At 41.1% G+C, this 20,094-nt stretch overlaps 2 protein-coding genes across 2 annotated transcripts; one reads left to right on the top strand and one right to left on the bottom strand.

Annotated features, from left to right (window-relative positions):
- Positions 1-1,858: 1,858 nt before the first annotated feature.
- LOC102720208 (RING-H2 finger protein ATL46-like) lies at positions 1,859-3,638 on the bottom strand. Its single transcript, XM_006647813.3, has one exon. It carries the CDS (start codon positions 3,249-3,251, stop codon positions 2,061-2,063), a length of 1,191 nt encoding a protein of 396 aa, XP_006647876.1. The 5' UTR covers positions 3,252-3,638; the 3' UTR covers positions 1,859-2,060.
- Positions 3,639-10,694: 7,056 nt separating this feature from the next.
- Positions 10,695-19,668, top strand: LOC102719929 (kinesin-like protein KIN-4C). Its single transcript, XM_006647812.3, has 27 exons — positions 10,695-10,863; positions 10,941-11,082; positions 11,491-11,637; positions 11,732-11,884; positions 11,982-12,235; positions 12,726-12,898; positions 12,982-13,106; positions 13,258-13,294; positions 13,378-13,469; positions 13,546-13,659; positions 13,734-13,847; positions 14,177-14,263; positions 14,366-14,543; positions 15,098-15,198; positions 15,475-15,573; positions 15,643-15,756; positions 15,819-15,935; positions 16,016-16,096; positions 16,186-16,257; positions 16,334-16,424; positions 16,533-16,558; positions 16,661-16,746; positions 17,340-17,603; positions 17,730-17,871; positions 17,996-18,091; positions 18,204-18,818; positions 19,023-19,668. Exons 2-27 carry the CDS (start codon positions 10,948-10,950, stop codon positions 19,341-19,343), a joined length of 3,834 nt encoding a protein of 1,277 aa, XP_006647875.2. The 5' UTR covers positions 10,695-10,863; positions 10,941-10,947; the 3' UTR covers positions 19,344-19,668.
- Positions 19,669-20,094: the final 426 nt, after the last annotated feature.

The following is a 20,094-nucleotide window of genomic DNA, read 5'->3' as shown; positions in this document are numbered from 1 at the left end:
TAGCTCAGATCTCAAAAGCAAAACGCTGGAAATCTTGTCGGTAGTAGTAGTACCACCTATTGTTTAATCAGTGTGGTGTGGGTGTGTAAGGGCTGGCACTTCTTCATTGCTTTGTAATTGAATATGCTATAAAGACGAGAGATATTATAATATAGTATGGCATTATACAAAGTTACAAGTATCATAAACACTAACAGCTTTCTAACAGCTATCAATGTAATATAATAACATGACAAGTATCAAGATTCAAGAGCACTCAAAAACCTAGTCATCACCATCTGGCGCAATAACCAAAAAGTGAAGCTATTTTGAGTTGGAAACCTGGCGCGATAAGCAAAAACTTGGGCATCAGCAGGACTGACATAAGACAACGGTTGCTACTTCTCTGATATTACCAAACCAATAACAGTTATTAACAAACAAAGAAGTTAAACGAAAACAAAAGGAGGAAGGACATGACCACACTGAAAGGATTTCGCCTTTCAGAGTGATGAAGAATAGAAGTCACTTGCAATTTACTGATATGTACAACACCACGAAATCCTGGATTGTCTTCATTGGTATAATGGAAAATATTACTTGAAAACAAAGGTCTCTGGCTTTGGTATGAAGAGTTTTGGACTTCTCACGAATGAAGAAAGTATCATGGAATGCTTTCTGCAATGACAAAAGGAAAAACATGTGGTTCTACCATGTGATTAAGATACTCTTGTAGATGGTACTGTAAGATCAACAAAGTATCTTTTCCAAGTAAGGACATTGATTTCTAAGGTATTTGTTTCAGTTTAAATATTTTGAGTACATTGCTAAGAGAATGCACCGTGAAGCATGCAAAGTTCCTCCAATCGTCTATGCACCTTTCTGGTTACTTAGCAGGACAACAAAATTAAAGAAAAAACTAAGAGTAAAGTATATGGCCGGTTCTTAGACTTGTGGCACGGTTCCACTTAGGTCCATAAACTTAGAAAATGCACGTTTAGATCAATGGACTTGTTTTAATGTACCATCCAGATCCTGAACTTGTTTTAATGTACCATCCAGATTCATGAACACATTTTAATGTACCATCTAGGTCCATGATTTTAAACGTTAAAACGAGTTTATGGAGCTAAACATGCATTTTCTAAGTTTATGGACCTAAGTGGTACCGCGCCACAAGTTTAAGGACCGGCCATGTACTTTACTCAAAAACTAACTTCCAGCAAGATGTAAAATATATATAATTATTTATCATCATTCCAAATGGATAACTAAAGCAAGTTAGAAGTTCACTCCTCAAACGATTATGGTAATACAACCTACAGTGCACATTTGAATGACATTATCATTCAAAAACTAGAAGTCATTATAGAGCCCTCTTGTTCAGAAACATATGCTTTCCTGTTTTTCAAGAAAAAAAATGCTCACAATCTTTCATTTCACATGCTCTCCTTTTAAGAATTTCCCATAATGATTTATCATGCGCATGTACCTCTAATCTTATGCTAGAGTTTGAAATAAAATTTATGAACAAGGGAGTAGATGGCAGTAGAATACATGCATTCAAGCAAATACATCTTAGCTGCAATATGTGATATTTTTATTGTTATAATTAAATGACCGATGGGTATACTCAAATTAGATGAAATCACACAAGGAAATGTTAATCAGAGGTTCTCCTTAAGGGTGTACTACGATTTAAATTCCAGATGTGATCAGAAGAATATCATAAAGTGACACCAAAAGAATATGTTCTATCAGTAAACTGATGATGCAAGCAATCCCTGCGGTTGTCCAGTTATTACATCGCAGCACAGGTTCCTATTTGATAAACAGAATAAAAGGAAATCAAATAATCTAGAACACTACTATCATCAGATCATCATACAAGACAACATTGGAAATTGCATCATCCTGAATAATCACAGTTAAGTTGCAATATGTAAGCCTGTCAAAAATTATCTTTCGATGGGAATGGTCATTCCAGTGAAAGACATACACATGTGAAATCAGACCAAAAGAATAGCTATAGTTAAGAAATTCAACAGCCAGCACTACAAAAGAAAGAACTATAGACAGTGTCACATATTTGACTTATCTCCAGTAGCATCTCTTTTCATCCATGGAAAGCTCCCCGATTCTGAGCAATTGTCTGAACCAGCTGGCAGCTTCCCCTTCACACTAGACCACTGCCAAATCTTTGACATGGAGAAGCTCTCGCCTTTGTTCTTTGCACAAATCCTCTTGCCCTCCATAATTTCAGCATTGACAGAGCTTATGCCAACAGCTCTTCCCTTCAACCTGCTCCCTACGCCATTTTTGTTACGACCTGGCTGGAGAGCCACTCGAAGTTCAGAAGCCCCAAGAATATACTGGTAAGTGCCCATGGAGAAGCACCTCCTCGCATCCAAGCTGCTACTGCTACTCTCCCCTGGTTCCCTACTCACTATACCAGCTGCACTGCCATTTTCAACACCACCCACAGCAGTGTTCCCAACATTCTTGAACTTCCCAAGCCTTACAGGGAAAACTCTCTTCTCAGGTACTGTCTGTTCCTCGTCCATGGGCTTGTGTCTGTTGGACTGGAACCCATCCTCGCACTCCTCCGACAGCCTGCCCTCCTCTAACCTCTCATCAAAATCAAACATCAAGCTCTCTATCGTCAAACCGGGGACATAGAGCGTACCACGACAGAGTGGGCACGTCGAATTGGACAGCAGCCATGTATCTATACAATGCAGATGAAAGGCATGGCCACACACCGGCAACAACCTGAGCCTGTCCTCCCCGTCGAATTCACACAAGCACACAGCACAATCAAACGGCTCCTTGTCGCCACCAACGATGTCGCGATAGGCAAACACCGGCAGGGCGTCGATGAACGCCTGGTCGAGCCCAGAGTCATGTAAGTGGAACAGCTGCTGAAGCTGCCGGTCCATTGCGGCGTCCCGCCCGACATGCCGGTTGTGCGGCGAGGGGGCACTCTCGGCTCCACGGCGGTGCTGCTTCTTCATCAGCAGCCTCACCAGGAGGTGGAGCAGGCCGGAGATGAAGAAGATGACCGCAAGAATCACGATGATGAACAGCACCGCAGGGCTAATCCTCCCATTACCGCCGCCGCCACTTGCTGTCTGCTGCACCTGCGGTGGTGGCCGGCTGGTGTACGCCGACGAGTCCCTGACGACGGCATGGAGCCGGAGGTCAGGGGAAGGAGACTGATAGGTGGACAAGGGTGTGAAAGATCTCAGCGAAGCTGCTACTGCGGCAACCATCTCCTGCAATCTCGGATTGGGAGGAGACACCCACAACTCATCGAATCAGACGGGGGAGGAAGATGGGGTTTGACGAGGTAATCCTCCAAGATCCCCCCTATCAGCACAAAACCACCGTCCCAACAGACCCCCGCAACCAAATCCACATCCGAAAGGATCCAAGCTTCCCACCTAAAAAAGGCCAAATTTGGTGCAACCCGGAAGACTCCAAGCACTAGAGCCCCAAAATGGGCGCGCACTTTCGGGTGTGGAGCCCGGATCAGCAGCGGGGAAGATCAGGGGAGAGGAAGCGGAGGGGGGAACAAGCACCCACGAATTCCGAGGCCGGTTGGCTTCGCCTCCTCCGATCCTGTGGAGGTGGTGGCTAGAGCTACTGGCTGGCGAATGGCGATGGGAGTGAGCGAGGCGAGGCGAGGCGACGGGAGGGGAGGGGAGGGGACAGGAGGGTCGAGAAGGAAAGCGACGGTAGCTTTTGGCTCCGTGTTGGGGTTGGGTCCGGTGCCGCCTGGGTGCGCGTCGCTTTCGGCCGCGCTAGCTTTCACAGGTCTCGGTGGCTCGCCTCGCCGCCGTGGAAAAGGAGGACGACGATGCGGCTGCGGGCGTCGCGCGGTTTCGCCTTTGACCTCCCTTCCCCCCGGCCGGGCGTGGCTCGCGGCATCTCAGATCAAACAAGAAATCGTCCGAACGCCACGCACGCGAAAAGACGCGAAAAAATCGCCGGATCTGCTCAAACTTCGACGGGTGCTCGATGGAAAATTTTTCAGTGCTGTCTCTGCAGGGTCGGCCAGCTGGTCATGCACTGGGCTGGACCGCTTTCGCTGTCGTCCGACCCGTCGACAAAATTAAGAATTTTGACCTTGTTTGAATCTACTCACCGGGCAGTTCGGTCGCTGCGAGAGATTCAGACACAAGAGGACAGCGAGTCCACAACAACAGTTCTGCGTGCTTGCGCCTTCTGCCTGGGACGTTGCTCTGTGTTGTTTATCACGGAGGGCGGGGCCAGCTTGGGCTCGTGCCATGTGAGCGAGTTTTGGCATTTGTCCGTAGCAAGTGTACAGGCGCCAGTGACCTCGCTGTGCGGCACATGGCCATGCAGATGACTGTCCTGGAACAAGTAGGCCGCACCACTGTACTCCTTTGTCTGGTGCAGTTGACACTCCAGCCACGGTACAGGAGAGGTCAGTATGCAAGTAGTAAAATTTATACTATTTGTACTGTGTTCATTCGGTGACAAAAGATAAAAGATTATTTTATTTTTTATAGTTATTTAATAATATAAATAATAAAATTAAATAGTACAGAGTTAAAAATCTAATCTAAAAAGACGGGAGGATGAACTCTTCAACAATTTGGCTTGATGAATAATGCAAAAGAAGGAAATTGTCACATGGAACAAAGAAATATAATGGAGACCATAGAAATGACAAGACCATGTTTTTTTCCTAATATTGGATTCTGGATTTTTATTTGCATGATTTTCAGGTTGTTAAATGATATGTTTCATGTAGAAAATGTCCATATACAATTTTTTTATATACTTTTCTACTACTATAGCTTTACAACTCTGCAAAAAATAATTTATTTGTTTATACTCTCGAATAGCTATCAACGATTAAACATCCCAGTTATATCAATGCAAACTCCCCCCCCCTCTCTACTCTCTCCCTTCTACAAACAAATTCATGTTTTATTTCCTCTGACAGTGTGCTATCTATAGGCACGATCTCTTAAATTCGCATGTTTAGGATTCATGTAGGTCTAAATTGCACGACATTCTGTTTCTATGCCCACTTTTTTTAACTTATGTGTTCCAAAAAGTCTTTTGTAGTTAGAAGGGTTGTAGGATGCCTAGTTGCCTACATGCCTCGGAGAGAGGATTTAATTTACATCACTCCGTGTTGATATGCTTCCATACCCTCAAACTCCATGAGAAGTATGAAAGAACAAAAAAGTTTGATGCCTAGATTATTGTTGCACCCAAAAATGATTAATCACACCCAAAAAATTATCTAGAACTGCCTATTGCTTGTCTTAATATATTTCAAATAAAAACAATGCCGCGTTATAGTTATATAGGGCAAAACTGATTTTAACCACTTCAAAAAAAATTGTGTGTGGTTCATGCGTAACAATACCCTGACTCATCTTAGGTTCGCAATTGATAAATTGTAAGCTATAGTTGTATCAAAGTTTCGAAAGCAATTGAATATGTGACATGCGAACAAGGGACTAACATTATGTGGTGAGACATAACCGTGGCAACGAACCAAACACATGGCTAAGGAGGTGTGGAATGCTTAAGATGCGGTGTGGCAAGTTAGGGCTTCCAACCAAACAGACTTTTGAAGGTGCATCTAGGGGCTCCTTTAGGTGGGTTCTGGAGAATTGCTAGTAGATAATTAGGGGACTAGCTAGTGCATTGAACAGTTATTAGTAACCATTATGACAATGAAGATAAAAAACGAGTGATGCGTAGCCTTGATGCAAAAGAGTTGAAGAAGGTCAAGCTGCCACGGGATCACAATAGACTAGTAATTTGGTTGATACCGGGCAATTCTATATATGCTGAGTCAGATAGTCCGAGATTAATTAGTTGGATGTGCGTGAGAGAGGTGGAGTGTTACAGCAATGAATGAAGCCTACACCCCTTTACCCGTAAGGCATATTTATTCATGAGAGTATGCTTGGACTTCAGCGATGTTTTTTGCCCCTAAGATTCTAAAAGGAGGCTACCCCGATCACATGATTTGGGGGTGTTTTAGGCATTGCTCATGCAAATACTTATAGTCTATTAGTTTGAATCATGGATGATAAAACATGAAAATGAATGAAAACCAAAAGATAATTTATGAATAGAACTTTTATATGTATATATACTATTAGCAGCTTAATTAGGTAGTGTTCTTTTAAGCTACTAGGCCGGCATTAGCCACACCTCAAATGGGATAGATCATGAGCACATGATAAATTGAATCTATTAACTATTACACACTTAAAAATGATTTTCTAAAGAAACCACATCTATATAAATTTTTATAAAAAAACATGTTATTCAGCAGTTTGGAAAACCATTCACCGAAGACGGTGTAGTAGCTCAATTCAAATAGATGAAAATGACAACACTGGAAAATAAATTAATATGAGACAAAAAATCCAAAAGTCTACTCTAAAATTAAATGTCAAAAATCAAAGTTTGATTTTAGTTAACAAGAAGACAACGAGAGGCGAAGTATGTTTGGCTAGTATATAATTACAGTATAAATTGCATCTAGCTCCATAATCGGCATCACTGGAGTTGGGGCATTTCCCGACATAATCCATCGCCACGCCACCATCCTTTACTTGTTATGCTCCGTATATGAAGGCAAACTACAAACCCCCTAAGAGTAATTCCACCAAATTGTGTATTTTAAAGATTAGCTGCAATGCTTTGAGGTTAGACATTTTACATCAAATAATACTCCGTAATCGTATACTTTTATACTTTTTTTTCATCAAATATACTTTTATATCTCTTCATTAAAAAACTGTATATTCAGTACTTTTATAGATAATCTGCAATAATTGGGAATACACCATCACCTTACATCCAACTTGGATGAATTTTTCATCTAGCACAAGGTGAGTTTATGGATCTGCTCTACATGAAAATGGATTTGTTTGACGAGTTAACCAAATCAGACGAGAAAGATGATGTTTTCCTTTTTGAATGGTTTTAAGATATTGCCCATCGCAAAAGATAATTAAGGTTTTGCATTGGTGTTTTCGACGAGAAAATCCGACTTGTATCACTGTCATTTGCCTTGTTCCAATAAATACGCCTCATTATTTCGCTACTAAAGTTTAAATTTTCATAAATAAATTAACTTTGGTAATTTTTATTGTAGTATATAAATTTTTAATAAATTATTCTTTTATAAATATATCATTTGTCTTTTATAAAAACCCAAATAATGGCCCTAACAACCTTTATCATATCCTATTGGGCCTGTTAGGCCATTCACTATGCGGGAATGTGGCTGAGTGGTCTCATCGCGCCACGTCTGCTGTCATCCGCTGCGGAGAGATGGCTGTGAGCGCTCCTTTTGCAATATGCTCGGTGCTTCTTCAGGACATGCAAAAGCTTCGCCAGAAGTAGTGCATGGACACATCGCATGTCTGCACTGGGAGGCCGCTAGGTCTGGTCCCACCTTTGCACCGCTTGCATCTGGAGGCCATCGAGCTCATCCTTATGTTGTCGCGAGTCATCTTCTTGCCACCATTGGATCTGGAGTTTGAGAAAGAGATGAAAGAGTGGAGAGAGAGCGGAGGGTGCGGTATGTGTTGGATGGGGGAGGGGAGAGGGAGGCACTGGTGGCCTGGTGGGTGGAAGAGTGGAGTAGTCAATTGACAATGCTGCAGTGTGGGTCTACCTAAGGATATATGCATTGTGAAGGGAGTGGTCTCAAGGCTAGGTAATCCACTACCTTCATACTCCACTAGTCGATAGCTGATACTTGTAGCCATGAAAAATATCGAACTCTTAAATTTATGCTGGTAGGCATATTTGTCACAAAACACAAATGTGACAAGAATTAGGAGGGTGACACACAACAATTAAAGAGTGCATCTTGTTCACACGTAGCCACATGATACGTAAGTCACACATGACCCACAAGTTTCCTCTATATTGTTAGATTAGGAAGCCCCTCACACAATGTGTTTCCTATATGCATGTCACGAGATGTGTTGGTTTTGTTCACTTGGAAGTGAAACAATTTTTTAGAATTTCAACTCCAAAGGTTGAAATCAAAATTGAAAATTTTGAGCACATTTTCTAATGAATCTTTGAAATTTTGCATTCAAAAATTTTAAAAATCAACTGAAATTTGAAATGTTTTCATTGAAACAATTTTTAATAACATTCTATTAAACATAAAAAAAACATTACCCCAGAAACCTTAATTGGGCCTAGGCCCACTTAGGTCCAGTTCATGGATGATATCCCCTTAGTTGTGTGTGTACTCGATATCTTGATCACCCCATCGAAAGAAATCACGACAAGGACATGTTTGCACTTATCGGAAAACGAGTGCCATCAATACACATGTGCCAGATGACCCACCGAACAATTAACAATTAAATGGTAGTGAAATCGCATAAGTTGAGCAAACAAAAAATTGTTTGACTATAAAGAAAAACGACAACAAATGAACCATTTCAAATCTCAAGGTCAATGAGTTTAGTTGCCGACGATAGTTTGCCACATTAAGATCATCGAGTTTGACATTTGTTTCGTTGCAGTTACAGGGCAAGATTCACTTATAACAAATTAGATTCCATAGGTTAGTAACTCAGAAACATGTGTCAAGATTGTCTTATGCTAGTACTAAGAATTTAATAAACTCAACTTATTATAAACATAAGAAATTTTATTACACGTGGTGACAAAGTGTGAATTACAAACAAAGCACCCTAGTAAGCGCTGGAGATGACAAAGGGAATTCCCCATTGGGTTCCAGGGGCGAATCTAGAACGAAAATGACCCGGTGTCCCAACCATAACAGTTATACCATGACAAAAACTAAGTACTTGATGTAGCAAGCAATTTTAAGATACAATAGTGATTTGCATCAGTTACAGTACTTACCAAAAATAAATATTCTTGTCTTGCACTTGTAGTAATTCTAGCAAAATAGCACTTCTATAAAATCTTTATGAAAAGGAAACAAATAATCAGTGATAATTCAGTCTACATAAATAATATCAAGTGTAAAGAAACTAAAAAACTAAAAAGATTACATTTTAGTCTTCAATACGCCTTCTTTTGTAATCTTACTTGACATTTCCTCAAAATTCTGCTAACTGTTTATCAATTGCTTTCAATAGAATTGTCAAATTGGAAACCCTATAATAATTTAGCGAAAGACTAATTAAACTGAATCCTTAGTCAAGAGACTAAAAAAATAAGGCATTACAAAGAAAAACCATTTAATCTAAGTGCTTGAATGTTGTGGTATGAGAAGTTTACCCAGGGCTTTATCTTTTGAGACCAGGCGAAATGAATGGAGGCGTATGCAGCGTGGGGTGGAAGGCCTTGACTAGGTAGCTGCCGATCACACCATATTGTCGACTCGCCGTCACAGAGAGCGGGAGAGATGAGAGATTGAGACTTGAGAGAGGCTCCTGGTCACTGGGCACAGGCGGAGAGAAAGAAAAGACGACTCCCTGACTCCTTGGTGAAGAAGCCGAGAAGTCACCTATCTCCTTATGGAATGATCGATCAACCATTCTCTGCCCCTGGCTGCCATCCAGGCTGCTTGATGGGCTTTTCTTTTCCCAACCCAAGAAGGAAGAGCACACTTACATATGGCCTTAATGTAATATTGGTTGGGTCCGGGTGTCCCATCTGTTGGGCTTGTGGGTGTCCCACTCACTAATTACTTGGGGTCTAATAGTTAAAAACGAAAACTAGCCTATGTCCTGTGCATTAGGCTAGCCCAACGTAGCGTCGTCCCTGTTGGGTTCTAAGTCCTCGTACTTGGCTACCCGCCCCCGCGAGTTAGAATTTTCCCATCACCATCTCCGCAGACTGCAACGGGTAAAGAATTTTTTCTTACCCGTCCGAGCCATAGTAAACGCACATCAACCCTTAGAGCATACCCAACAGCTCATTCATCCCATTCTCCATCCTAGAAATAGAGGATGAAGAGTAAAAATTGAGCTCCAGCAGAACATTTATCCCATCGTCTATTTTTGGATGTCATCCATATTAGAAGAGAGAAACTCTATATTTAGATGTTCTCTCTCCGATCCTTCAAATAAATATGAAGGATGCCATATATAGATGATCAGTTGGAGCATAAAATGATATGAAAGATGAAAGTGTTTTAGATAATCATCCAAATAAAAATATGGATAACCAAATTTAGATGAGCGGTTAAGATGCCTCTTAATGCACCTCTCTGCGACTATGCGTGCATGGGTAGAAAGCTGGGCGTAGCTGCTGTCCAAAACGGGAACAAACGTTCCGACGGCCCCACATGCTACTCCCTTATAAAAATGTAACCAGTTCACACGGGGCAAGAGCGTCATTTCCCTACGATTTGAATTCAAAACTGCATCGCGACACGGCCGAGCTTAGCCAGGTCCACCACTCTTTGCGGCGAATAGACCACGTCCATAGACCACACGCACCCTAGGCATCCAAGGCAAGTAACGAACGGTGAGAGATGCTCAACGCCTCATGCACCGGGTCCATTGAGTCTTTCGACCCTCCGTTTGTCGTCACGTGACCATAAACACTGTATACACCGGGTCTATACACCAGACGTGATACAGAAGGCTTACGGGTTTAGCTCCAGTCGCTCACCGGCCTATAGACGTAGTCTATTTGGATAATAGGCTAAAACGTTTCGGGCGTGTGCCCTATTTTTTTCAATTTCGCCGGGCGGGCGCTTCTCGCTCTCACCCATTCGCCATTTCTCAAATCTCTCTCCCCATCTCTCTCGAGGAGGGCGATCAATCCCCAACCCTAGCTTAGCTCGCCGCGACGCTGCTACACAGATTCCCGGAGCCAGGCATTGCTGGCCGTACCGGAGATTCGCCGATCCGCCAGATCGGCCTGACCGAGGTGAGTGTTTTTTTTTGGCTAATTTTAGGGCATTTTTCCGTGAGCTGGTCTAATTCGTTTGGGGGATTCGTGGTTAGGGTTCCGATGGAGGGTTCGGAGGCGGCGCCGCACCAGCAGAAGGACAGCGTGAAAGTGGCCGTCAACATCCGGCCGCTTATCACGCCGGAGCTCCTCCTCGGTTGCACCGACTGCGTCACCGTCACGCCCGGCGAGCCGCAGGTATGGATTTGTTCTAGGGCTCACGTGCCTGGTTGGGTGCGATCGAATGGCCTAGGAAAGTGCGATGCTTCGGGGATTTTGAATTGGGTGCGTATGCTAGGCTGCTAGCATAAATTGGCCAATGATGTGACATGCATTTTGGGTTCTTAGCTAATTCGATGATAATCTCGGTAGAATGTTTCGGCAGTGGGCAACGGTTGCTTACTCAGATGGATAGTGAAAGATCTATGCTTGCTCTTTGCTTATTTTGAGCTAGGTTTAATAACATTTTTATATTATAGTTTTACCACCCATATTTCTCTTCCTGAAATTCGAATCCTAATATGCATGCTTGTTCAGAATACTACCATTTTACTACGAATTTTTCGCGTCCAAATGAACTGATGGTTCCCTTCTATGCAACTGTAGGTCCAAATTGGTCCACACGTCTTTACGTACGATCACGTATATGGCAGCACAGGCTCTTCTTCCTCGTTAATATTTGGGCAATGTGTGCATCCCCTCATTGATTCATTATTCCGTGGATACAACGCCACAGTACTGGCTTATGGGCAGGTGCAATTTCTTTTAGTATGGTGGCACTAAATGATGTTAGAAGTGTTTCTTTTTGGGTAATTTTGTGACTTGTATATTTCCTATACTAAATTAGACTGGCTCTGGTAAGACGTATACAATGGGTACTAATTACACTGCCGAAGCTAATTGTGGAGGAATAATTCCTCAAGTTATGGAGACAATATTTAAAAAGGCCGATGCATTGAAGGACAGCACGGAGTTTTTAATTAGGGTATCCTTCATTGAGGTACGATACTCTGTGTCATCTATGTCTCTTTTGTCAGTCCCAATTTCAATCAATCTCATTCTTGATAAAATTTTGAGATTTTTTTTGTGCACTCCAGATATTCAAGGAGGAAGTCTTTGATTTGCTCGATGCAAGTCATGCTGCTCTCAGGCTTGATTCAGGGTCTGTTGCCAAAGCAGCGGGACAGCCTGCCAGGGTGTCGATTCAGATTAGAGAGACAGCGAGTGGTGGCATTACACTTGCTGGTGTCACTGAGGCAGAGGTCAAGACAAAAGAAGAAATGGCATCATTTTTGGCTCGTGGTTCTTCCTCGCGTGCAACAGGAAGTACAAATATGAATAGTCAGTCAAGGTATGTTACTAAGGAATATTAATATGCATGAAATGCTTGATGCTTTGTTTATGTGTTGTGGATTCTAGACTTCCAGTGCTGTGTTTTTAAAGGGTTATGCATACATTATTAGCTTTGGAGGAGATGCACAGTGAAACCTTGTACCTGTCATGCTGCATGTATGTGCTGATTTCACGTTTTGTATTTCTGCATCAGGTATTTTGTTTGCCGTAGGTGTTGATTGGTACCATGATCAACCTGCACGATACACTTGCATCCAAGTATAGATATCCAAAAGTCAAGGTTTTAGTAATTGAATAAAACGATTGTGTATAATTTTGTTTTAGCTTCCTGACATAATTGAAGTCAATACTCAATAATTTCATTGATTGGCACTGGCCTTATGAGACAAATAGTAATTTTTAAACTTTTTACATCACCATTTTCTATTTTAAATTTCGCCTTCAGTTCTGACATTTCTTTTTCTTGGAATGAAATTTGTTCTTTGTAGCCGGTCTCATGCCATCTTTACAATTTCATTGGAGCAAAAAAAGACCTCAAGTGCATCTGACAAGTTAGCTAATAATGAATATGATATTCTGTCGTCGAAGTTTCATCTAGTTGACCTTGCTGGTTCTGAAAGGGCTAAACGAACAGGAGCTGATGGATTACGGCTTAAAGAAGGCAAGGACGGATCTACTTATTAAATTCATGAATTTAATTGGGCATCTGATTTGAACATTGGTCTATATATTTTGTGGCTTCAGGAATACACATAAACAGAGGACTTCTAGCTCTTGGCAATGTCATTAGTGCGTTGGGTGATGAAAAGAAGAGAAAAGAAGGAGCATTTGTCCCATATCGGGACAGTAAATTAACACGTCTTCTTCAGGTATGGATGCTAGTTATGCCACAAGCATATCATGTGTTAAAGTTCATGAATTATTGGACAGGAAACAATTACATGGTTACTCGGGAACTCATTGCTCTGCCATATTGTCACATTTGCCTCATGCCCATTACTAAATTTAATATTTTTGCAGGATTCGCTTGGAGGAAACAGCAAAACTGTTATGATTGGTAGGTATACATTGCTTAATTGTAATGTTGCATTGGAAGTACCTTTACCTAAATCCTTTTTCTTTGATGTTCATTTCCTGTAGCTTGCATTAGCCCAGCAGATTCAAATGCAGAAGAAACTATAAACACACTCAAGTATGCCAATCGTGCACGGAACATTCAAAATAAGGCTGTGGTATGTTTACTCTTTCCCTAAAGATATGCTCACATTATTTTCTTAGTTGATATAACTTCCCTTTTTGTCCTTGTAGATAAACCGTGACCCAGTTACAGCAGAGATGCAAAAATTGAGGAGTCAGTTAGAGCAGCTGCAGACTGAGCTCCTGTTCTCCCGCAGCGGGACTGCTGCACTAGAAGAACTCCAGGTTGGTTTAGCAGGCCTGCAAGGTCTGGTGAAATTTATTGATTCATTGTCTAATTCTGCTTCTGCACCTTTCAGTTGCTGCAACAAAAAGTATCCCTACTTGAGCTAAAAAATTCAGAGCTTAACCATGAGCTTAAGGAAAGGGAATTGTCGTGTGAACAATTGGCACAGCGTGCACTTGCTGCCCAGGTATTTATGATTGATTTTCTGTACCCTGCTTCATCAAAGCGAAGTCCCAATCTACTTATGTTCCTAGCATTACTTTCTAGTATTACATATGAGTTCACATCACTAGGTGATTTGGTATATAGGTGTATTCTAGCTCTCGATGATTGTGTAATACGTTTCTGTGTTAACTATTAACTCTACGCAATAAGTATGAGGCACATGACAATTATATGCACCATCTCTAGATCAGAACATCGCTAGTCAACTACATGTGCAAACTGTCTGGAAAAGGTAGGCGAATATCTCTGGTAACACAACAGTGGTATAAATAATCAATCATATGCTTGCAGCTGGAAAAGGACCAGTTGATGTTAAAGCTTGAATCAGCACGCAATGGGAAATCATGGGATGACATTGAGAGTACTGATGTTGACCAGGTATGTGGAATTATGTATCCACCCTTCTGCTCTTCGGATTTGTGGGAATATTACTTAAACGGCTTAATTGAACAAATTTTTATATGTTTTTATTCTGAGCAGGATGTGGACGTCATGAAGAGCTATATATTGAAAATTCAGAAGTTGGAGAGTGAACTGATGCGGCAGAAATTCTCTAGTACCTGCAAAAATGATTTAAATGATCGGTTTGCCATGGACAAGGATTTGCTTCTTGATGACTTGGGTTCAGTTTGTGAAGTAGGAACACCTGATGTTTCAAGTAAGTCATAGGATGTCAGATTGCTTTCATACAATGTGGTTGTTGCACTTCCTTTAATAAGTATCCTATTCAGAGTCACATTTTGCAATCTAATGACTCCAGAACATTGAACTAGGATTATCTGAATGAAAACCTGATCCATGATCACTTTATGTTGCTGTGACTTTACACTTGATCACGTAATATTGGTGGTAGTGTGTAGAACAAGAATTGAAAGCAGGGTTTTTGTGCATTCTCGGTCAACTAGCTGTCTGTGTTCTAGAATGAGATTAGCAGTGATCATTTTCTATTTCTCAGTCTCAAGGGTCACATTCCTGTGGTGTGTTCCTGCATAAATCAATATAAAACAATAGATCACTGGTTAACTTCCTGACATTGACAATTCAAAAGTACTTTACAATTTTTCCCACCAAGGATTAGGGTTCAAGTAGTGGTTTATATTGAATTATCACCTTCATTGAATTCCAGCAATGGAAAATCTCGAATGTTGAGGTGGAATTTCATTCTAAAATCAAAAGATACTGTAATCAGTTGAATACCTCTACTATCTACAGGTGAAGCCGATGAAGAAGAAAAGGAGAGAGAACATTCCTCCATGCAAGACAAACTTGATAAGGAGCTCCAGGAACTAGATAAAAGGCTTCAGCAAAAGGAGGTACAGTTTCCCCTTAAAAATGTGGTTGTTCATACACGGGGCTACAATCATTTGACTTGGTCTCAACACATTGTCCCTGAATTTTACTATTCTAACACTACCTTTTTAGTTTTATATACATGTGACAGATTTACCTCACATATGCATGCCTTCTGCGCACCCTTGTTTCAAAGACAATAAAATTTATGTCACATAAATGTAAAAATACGTTATGTTATTCTGTTGTTTGATTCATGTGAATGAGTATAATTATATGCCATATTTCAATGCCAAAAGGCGGAGATGAAACAATTTGCAAAGAGTGACACCTCAGTTCTCAAGCAACATTACGAGAAGAAGTTACATGAGATGGAGCAAGAAAAGAAGGCTCTTCAGGTTAATTTGATTAAAACAGATTTTTTTAACTTCTTTGCTTGAAGATTAGTAACGGTTTTTTGTTTTCAGAAAGAAATTGAGGATCTTCGTCATGCATTAACCAATATATCCTCTTCTACTGATGAGAGTGCACAAAAACTGAAAGAAAACTATCTTCAGAAACTGAATACGCTTGAATCTCAGGTGCGCACACACAATAACTGCATATGTCCCTTCCTCAGATACTGATTGCCACTGTTTTGCAGGTCTCTGAGCTGAAGAAAAAGCAGGAAGCTCAACAGCAGCTACTACGACAGAAACAGAAAAGTGATGAGGCAGCTAAGCGCTTACAGGATGAAATTCATCGTATAAAATCTCAAAAGGTATTTCTCCTCTGTTCCCCAGAGGACCAGACATCGCTTGCCTTTATCTTCTGACCTGTCCTCTATTCTTGTTATCTTAGGTTCAACTTCAGCAAAAGATTAAGCAAGAATCGGAACAATTTAGATCTTGGAAGGCTGCTCGTGAAAAGGAAGTGCTTCAGGTATTTGTTCTTACTGCTTGTTTGAATTCTTATGAAATCCATAATTTTCAAGGGACCTGGGATGACCTCGTGGTATTTTTGTTAACTAGCTCAAGAAGGAAGGGAGAAGAAATGAATATGAGATGCATAAACTCCTGGCCTTAAACCAGAGGCAGAAAATGGTTTGATTTCTCATTCACTTCCCATTTTATCTTTCTAGGTAACATGATAGTAATACCATTCTGCTTTGAAATATAGGTTTTGCAGCGGAAAACTGAAGAAGCAGCAATGGCCACAAAAAGACTGAAGGAGTTGCTTGAAGCAAAAAAGTCGACCCGTGACACATATGGTACCAAGCTAAAAACATTGACCTTTTTATTTCCGTTAAGATTGATGTGCATCAGTGAGCTATGACTCATCAAGTAATGCCTCACGTTTAAAATTCATAACTTTTCAGGAAGTGCAAGTGGCTCAGGGATCCAGGTAATATCACTGAAACCTTGTCTATTTTTTTGTTTGCATATATAGTGACTAATGCTTTCCCACTCCATTTCATCGGACATTTTCTCTTGATACATCAACTAGGCTTTAATGCGGGCCATTGATGATGAACTTGAAGTTACCGTAAGGGCATATGAATTGCGTTCGCACTACGAGCGACAAATGCAAGAGTAAGTCTCAGTTTTCCTGTGCTTGCATCATATTTGGCATGGATTCTATTTATTTTGATATCCTTGGTGTGTTTTATGGATATATGCATTATTTTAAGCATGAAAGAAGAAAGTCTGTGAACATCCTTTTCTTTTATAGAATGCAAACATAACAACCTGTCCAGTTCCTTGATGTGACTTACCATTAGATGATGGATGAACTTCCACAGGGTACATTGATTTTTCGGATAATCACTTACATGTTGCAGAAAATGGGATTTCCTTATCTAAATTACAATGCACTCATCCAATCTGTAGGTTGTAATATTCAGACTTACCTTTTCTCTCAATGTAATGGTACACAAACCTTGTGCTCATTACTAAACTGTCATGAGTGAATTGTTTTTCATCTATTTGTTTTAGTTTTTGACCTTTTTTGGTTTCCAAAACGTCCTTTGAGCCTACCCACAATACAACAATCTGATCTTTGTACTTCTAAAAAATGTTCCTAACTTCCATTCTAGTTGATAAATTGTTTCTCATTAGGTTGAGTATTCTAATTTTGTTCTATGTCTGGTTGGCATCTAATATCAATGTTATTTGTTTCTTAACAGGAGAGCGACAATCTCCAAGGAAATAGCAAAGCTAAAAGAGTGTCCTCAGGCTATGTCTCCTAGTGCTAGAAGTTCTAGGATATCAGCACTAGAAAACATGTTGTCATCATCCTCTAGTGCTATGGTGTCTATGGCCTCTCAACTGTCTGAAGCGGAGGAGCGAGAGCGTTCGTTCAATGGTAGAGGTAGATGGAATCATGTAAGGTCCCTTCCCGACGCAAAGAACACAATGAATTATCTTTTTCAGTTGGCATCATCGTCAAGGTATGTTGTATTTTGCTTTCACAAATGTTGAAATCCTTTAAACGTGTTGTTTGGGTGTTTATTTAGATATGAATAAACATCCCTACTATCTTTATTCTGGTTTTATTTGATATTCGTTGCTTATAGATGCCAGCAACTTGACAAAGAGGTCATGTGTAAAGAGAAAGAGCATTTCATTTCTGAGCTGAAGGAAAAGTTGGTTGCCCTTAATGGTAGAATCAGACAATTAGAAACTCAAGTGAAGGATTTGAATAACCAAAATATACTGGTAAAATTCTGTGAATGTTGATGGCTGGCATATTTGATTACATTGCTGGAATTTCACGATTCATTTCACTAGCGTATATTTGATTTCTGAATCACATATGTGCCTATACTTTCTCAATACACAGCTTTTTACTGCTATGAATGAAGCAAAGAATCCGGTTGGCACTTCAAGAACTGGTACTGGTGGTTCTGAAGATGGTCGACCTTATGCTGTGCGAAAGGTATTTTGTATCTTTGTTCAGCTAGAGCATGTATGGTGATATCCATATGGTAATGCACTTAATCCATATATTCCATATAAAATATGTCTCACATCTTCCCTCTTCCGTGCAGAGCGTTCGAGCTTCCCATAGTTTATTGTATAGCAAGAACAACTTCTTCTGGTCCGATGACATGGATATATCAGATTCTGAGAAGTCGGAAGAATCTGATGCAGACTGGGAAGCATCTGATGCAGATTGTGGAGCATCTGATGCAGACTGTATAGAATCTTCCAAGAAGGTGAGAAGACGTCGGCAAACAGTGTCCAGCCATTTGAATCCTAACCTGGGTAGTGGTACTACACATAAAAATGTAAAATCAGAAATGGCCAGTCAAGAAAAGCCTACTGCACAAAAGGACCTTGCTCAGCAGTGCTGCTCATGCACGAAATACTCATCCTGCAAGACTCAAAAATGTGAGTGCAGAGCTTCTGGTTCACAATGTGGTGGCGACTGCGGGTGTATATCCTCCAGGTGTTCTAATAGGGTGGATATGAAGCAAGAAATGGACTCGTCTCAAAAGGAAGTTGATGCGTTGGTTGACGCATCTTCTTCAGATGATGTGGATGATGCGAAAACACAGGAAATTGTGAAGCAAGGTGTTATGCTTCTTGAGAATGCTATGTCAGAAAAGGAAGCACAAGAGCCAAAATCAAGAAAACCACTGGCTGACATTGGAAATAATGTGGTATGTGCTATTCTTCACCCTAACTATCATAACAAGTATTCACCTTAAGCTGCTCTGTGTTCCTGACAGGCCAGCTCAATCTTATTGCTTACATTACATTTGCACATTTACCTGAAAAATTACATTTGCACATCTTCCTTGGATACGATGAAACTCACAACAATGCCTTCTGCATTGCCTCATTGCCTTTCTGAAACTTTTCAGGTGAAACAAACTGGGGCAAAACCGAAGCAGAGGAAAAACTGGCGCAAGTCGACAGTTCAGCTCGTCCCTTCAGCGCCTCCTCTCCCACCCGCGGCGCCGGAGAACACTGAGCCGGTTGCGCGGAACAGAGACATCCCCCTCAGGTTGCCCCGAGCAATGTCCTCAACAGCCGTGGACAGCAACCCTCCTCTCACGGATCGCAACGCCGCTAAGCCTGACGAGTCCGTGAGCACCAACAAGGAGAACGTCACCGCCGTTCGTGCGAGATCTCCCACAAGGCCGAGAAAGAACGCCAACGAGAAGGAGAATCACTTACGATGATGCAACTGGTCAACTGGCTAGCTCGAGCCAGTGAGGCTGCAACATCCAACGGCTTTGTTGCGAAGCCTGTTATGGCCTTACGGGGATGCTGCCTCGGTGTCCCTTGGCGCGGCCTGCTGCGGGCTGGCTGCGGAGACGAATAGAAGTGAGAACCCCTCGTGTTCCTGTGTGGACTGAACCGATCGTGATGCACCGTTCCTCTGGCTGATAGCTCAACGTTGGCTGAATCACTTGAATGTAACATTTTGTACAACACTTGTTGAGATGAAATCAGCTCGTTAAATTATGGCCGTGCTTTAAAAGTAAGGTTTGGATAAACCAATCAGCTGGAATCTTGATCAGTATTAATTAAGATTAATTACTAAATTTTTTATTGATTTTAATAAAAAAATCAGCCGGAAAAAGTGGAAACTTGATCGGTAAAAGCGGTTACAGTGAATCATTTATACATAAACACATCTTGAACATACACGAGGCAAGAGAAATCTAGGACACAAAAATTTAATCGATGGACAGCACCATTGTGATAGAATGTCATAAATTCAAAGGAATCGTTAGCGGAATGCAATGATCAGAAATGATTTTTATGTCCCTGTTAACCCTTTGCATCTCCTCTCTTTTCCTTGTGTTAGGTGTTTAATCCATAACAATGATGCCATCTTGGTTATAGTTTATTCACAGAAATTTTACATAGGATGTTATGATCGTGAAGCCAGTTAGGTAGAATGCGGTGATTGTTTGATTTTTTTTA

The sequence above is a fragment of the Oryza brachyantha genome, chromosome 2 (genome assembly GCF_000231095.2).
Source record: "Oryza brachyantha chromosome 2, ObraRS2, whole genome shotgun sequence".
NCBI classification, from domain to species: domain Eukaryota; kingdom Viridiplantae; phylum Streptophyta; class Magnoliopsida; order Poales; family Poaceae; genus Oryza; species Oryza brachyantha.
Note: the sequence above shows the minus strand (reverse complement) of the source record. Positions and strands in the feature narration are given on the sequence as shown.